This window comes from Mandrillus leucophaeus, unplaced genomic scaffold (genome assembly GCF_000951045.1).
Source record: "Mandrillus leucophaeus isolate KB7577 unplaced genomic scaffold, Mleu.le_1.0 Scaffold830, whole genome shotgun sequence".
Classification (NCBI taxonomy): Eukaryota; Metazoa; Chordata; class Mammalia; order Primates; family Cercopithecidae; genus Mandrillus; species Mandrillus leucophaeus.
Genome location: NW_012109031.1, coordinates 18,992 through 22,722, shown reverse-complemented (window position 1 = coordinate 22,722; position 3,731 = coordinate 18,992). Strand labels below are relative to the sequence as shown.

At 38.9% G+C, this 3,731-nt stretch overlaps 1 protein-coding gene across 1 annotated transcript; it reads left to right on the top strand.

The window, feature by feature from the left end:
- The first annotated feature begins 493 nt into the window (after positions 1–493).
- Positions 494–1,863, top strand: LOC105530569 (small proline-rich protein 2E-like). Its single transcript, XM_011968158.1, has 2 exons — positions 494–560; positions 1,253–1,863. The coding sequence occupies exon 2, from the start codon at positions 1,272–1,274 to the stop codon at positions 1,488–1,490; it is 219 nt and encodes a 72-aa protein (XP_011823548.1). The 5' UTR covers positions 494–560; positions 1,253–1,271; the 3' UTR covers positions 1,491–1,863.
- The last annotated feature ends 1,868 nt before the right edge of the window (positions 1,864–3,731 follow it).

Genomic DNA, 3,731 nt, shown 5'->3' with positions numbered 1-3,731 from the left:
AAGCTCAAACCCAGGGAGGAGAAGTGACCTACCTGTGATCACAGGACTTGGCAATGATAGAACTATGTTCAGTTTCTCATTACTTCTAGCAAATTAGCAAATTATACTAAGGGAGTAGAGGTAGAGTTGAGTTCCTGTACAACAATATAGAAATCAGCTAAAGTGGATCAGAGCAGGATGTTTTATAATTCAGGGAAAGGGTAAGATAGAAAAGGATCCTTTCCCCAATCAAGAAAGACAGTCTTGGACCACCAGTTAGAGAATCCGCCAATTTTCTCTCTGCCATAAGTCACTGAAACTGAGAGCTAAGGCAGGGCCTCCATGAGTCATAAGCACTTAATTCAGCGGGAGATCTCAGAACAGGATATTTCCTTTTCAGAGATTCCCTGTCATGCCAGTTATGGATACATTTGCATTTTGGATGGGACATTAATTGATCCAGCCCATTTTACGCAGTTCTACTTCCCCCTGGGTGGGGCAGCAGGCCCTATAAAGAGGTTCTCTGCCATATAACTCCTAAACTCCTGGTACTTGAGCACCGATCTGCTTTGGAGAACCCGGTGAGTCTGCTTACTTGAGTTCCTCTGTTCTTTTTGCCCTCAAATGTTGAATTTAATCTGAAGACAGAAAGCATGGTTGATTCAAACCTCTGATTACAGTTTCGACACTACTTAGTGGATGGAACCTGAGGATTAAATCATAATGATACACTGTTTTAGCTTTTTTTTTTGTAAGCAGTTTGGTATTCATATGAACAGAGAAGTTAACAGGAAGGCTTTGATTTGAAGAAGCAAAGTGTTTTTCCTTTTTTTGATATCTTTCTGGTGTCCTTTTCAAACATTTATGTTTTAACAGGTGTCAGAGCCTGCAGTTCTTCCCAAACGGCCCTTTGCTCTGTGGCTATCAGCCCACTGGGACTTTACAACAGATAATGATGATAGGAATAGCTTCTGAGATTGCCCGGGGTGTCTGAACTTGTGACTGCCTTTCTTGAAGTGGTTATTTTCATGTTTGATTCTTTATAACAGAGATATTTTCTTTGGAAAAATTGCGTGAGAAAACAGAGGATTTCCCAGGGTTGATAAAGCAATTTGCTAAAGTGGAAAGGATAAACCAGAGTCATGAAAAGGGAATGAGGAGTTTAAATAATTTTTTGGAGATTGGAGAAATAATATCCCATAGCATTACATAAACGTTGGCTTTTCTTTGTGAGAGGCCCTTCCTGTGAACACTGTCGTATCATTTCTTTCAGATTCTGAGACTCCTGCAGGATGTCTTATCAACAGCAGCAGTGCAAGCAGCCCTGCCAGCCACCTCCTGTGTGCCCCACGCCAAAGTGCCCAGAGCCATGTCCATCCCCGAAGTGCCCTGAGCCCTGCCCACCACCAAAGTGTCCACAGCCCTGCCCACCTCAGCAGTGTCAGCAGAAATGTCCTCCTGTGACACCTTCCCCACCCTGCCAGCCAAAGTATCCACCCAAGAACAAGTAACAGCTTCAGGATTCATCAGGACCATGAATGGATGAGGATAATTAGCTCACCTCGTTCCACAACTTCACCTGCATCTTCTCATCAAAGCCATCCAGGGATACACGGGAGCTTCTTTCCCCTTAGCCAGTGATCTGCCCGTGATGTGCCCTGACAGCAAAACTTCCCTTTATGATGCTGCCATACTGCCACTATCCAGGTGGAGACTTAGAAAGGAAGTCCTCAGCTGTACCGGCCTTTCAGAGCTTCTCCTTGGGTGCCATCGAAGAATTCTGTTGATGTTTTCTGTGTCTGTCTGTCCCCTGGGCATGAGCTTCTACCACCTGTGCAGTTGTCACTTTCCTTTCACTCCCTGAATAAAGTAGCTATGCATATATTTTTGTGAGTGGATATTTCGTTTCTTTTTAAACCTACTTTATTAACAATATCATATGATCATTTGGATTTACTTCTATCTTTCTTTGGTCCCCAGGACCAGGCTTTCATGATTATTGTAGGAAATTTGGGTCATACTAAAAATTATTTCTGTATTATTTTAAACCCGTGTTATTTTCCTTAATTAGCATTTGATTGATTCGAGGAACATATGATTCAACTTCTCCAAATGTCAGTCTCTTTACTGCAAAGTGAGCAAAATAACGTTTACATAACAAACTAGTCTAAGGCATAAAATTGAATTACTATCTGAAATTTGGTTGGCACAATGCCTGACACATAATTAGCAGTCATTTAATTGAGGTTTATTAGCAGGAATATATCATCATTGTCTTCATCATCATCACTATCATCATCACCAGCATCACTACACCACTACAACCACTACCATAGTTGCTCCAGCAAAAGAGTAGCTAGCTTGGATATAACTAATACAGGAAATAAGAAGAGTCTCTATTGTTATTTTTTATGAATTTGTAATACTTGTACACAATTACGGGGTACATATGATATCTCGTTACACGGATAGAATGTGTAATGATCAAGTCAGGATATCAGGAAATTTAGATTATCCATCACCTGGGGTATTTATCTTTTTTCTTTGTTAGGAACATTTTAATTTTTCTCTCCTAGCTCTTGTGAAATATAGAATACATTGTTGTAAACTGTAGTCACCCTACTCTGCTATCAAATATTAAAACTCATTCTTTCTGTCTTTTTGTTTGTACCCATTAACCAACATCACCCCATCCCCCACAAACACCCTTCCCTGCCTCAGGTCTCTATCATTCTATTCTCCATGATATCTATCTTCATGATACTGACTTTTCTAGCCTCCACATATGAGTGAGAACATGTGATGTTTGCCTTTCTGTGCTTGACTTATTTCACTTAAGATAATGACCTCCAGTTTCATCGATGTTGTTGCAAACAACATGATTTCATTCTTTTTTTACAACCAAGTAGTATTTCATTGTAGGTATATACTATATTTTCTTTTTCCATTCATTCGTTGATGGACACTTAGGTTGATGGACACTTAGGCTGATTACACATCTTTGCTATTGTGAATAGTGCTGAAATAACCATGGGAGTTCAGGCATCCCTTTGCTACACTGATTTATTTTCCCTTGTATAGACACACAGTGGTTACATTGCTGAATTGAATGGTAGTTCTATTTTTGGTATTTTTTTGTGAAATTGCTATTATTACCTCTGCTTTTAAAAGTCTTACCCGAAAACTCCTTGCATACTCTAACATCATAGAGTACGTTTCCTGTGTGTTCTTCTAGTAGTTTTATAGTTTCAGGTCTTACATTTAAGTCCTTAATCCATATTGAGTTGACTTTTGTATATGATGAGAGATATAAGCCCATATTTCATTCTTCTGCATATGAATTCCATTTTTTTCTGAACAATTTATTGAGAAACTTGTCCTTTCTCCAATGTATATTCTTGGCATCTTTGTCAAATTCAGTTGGTTGTAAATATGGGGGTTTATATTTGGGTTCTTTATTATTTTCCATTGGTTTATGTATCTGCTTTTATATAATAGCATGTTATTTTGTTGACTGTATCCTTGTGACATATTTTGAAGTCAGGTAGTGTGATGCCTCCAGTTTTGCTCTTTTTGCTCAGGATTGCTTTGGCTATTCAGGGTGTTTTTTGGTTCCAAATGAATTTTAGAATTGTTTTTCCCTATTTCTGTGAAGAATGACACTGGTATTTTGATACGGATTCATTGAATCTGTAGATTGCTTTGGGCAGTATGGTCATTTTGACAATAGTAATTCTTCTGATTCATGAGTA

Excerpts from the sequence above, each read along its gene's own strand:
- LOC105530569 (XM_011968158.1), top strand. The coding sequence starts at position 1,272 with ATGTCTTATCAACAGCAGCAGTGCAAGCAGCCCTGCCAGCCACCTCCT.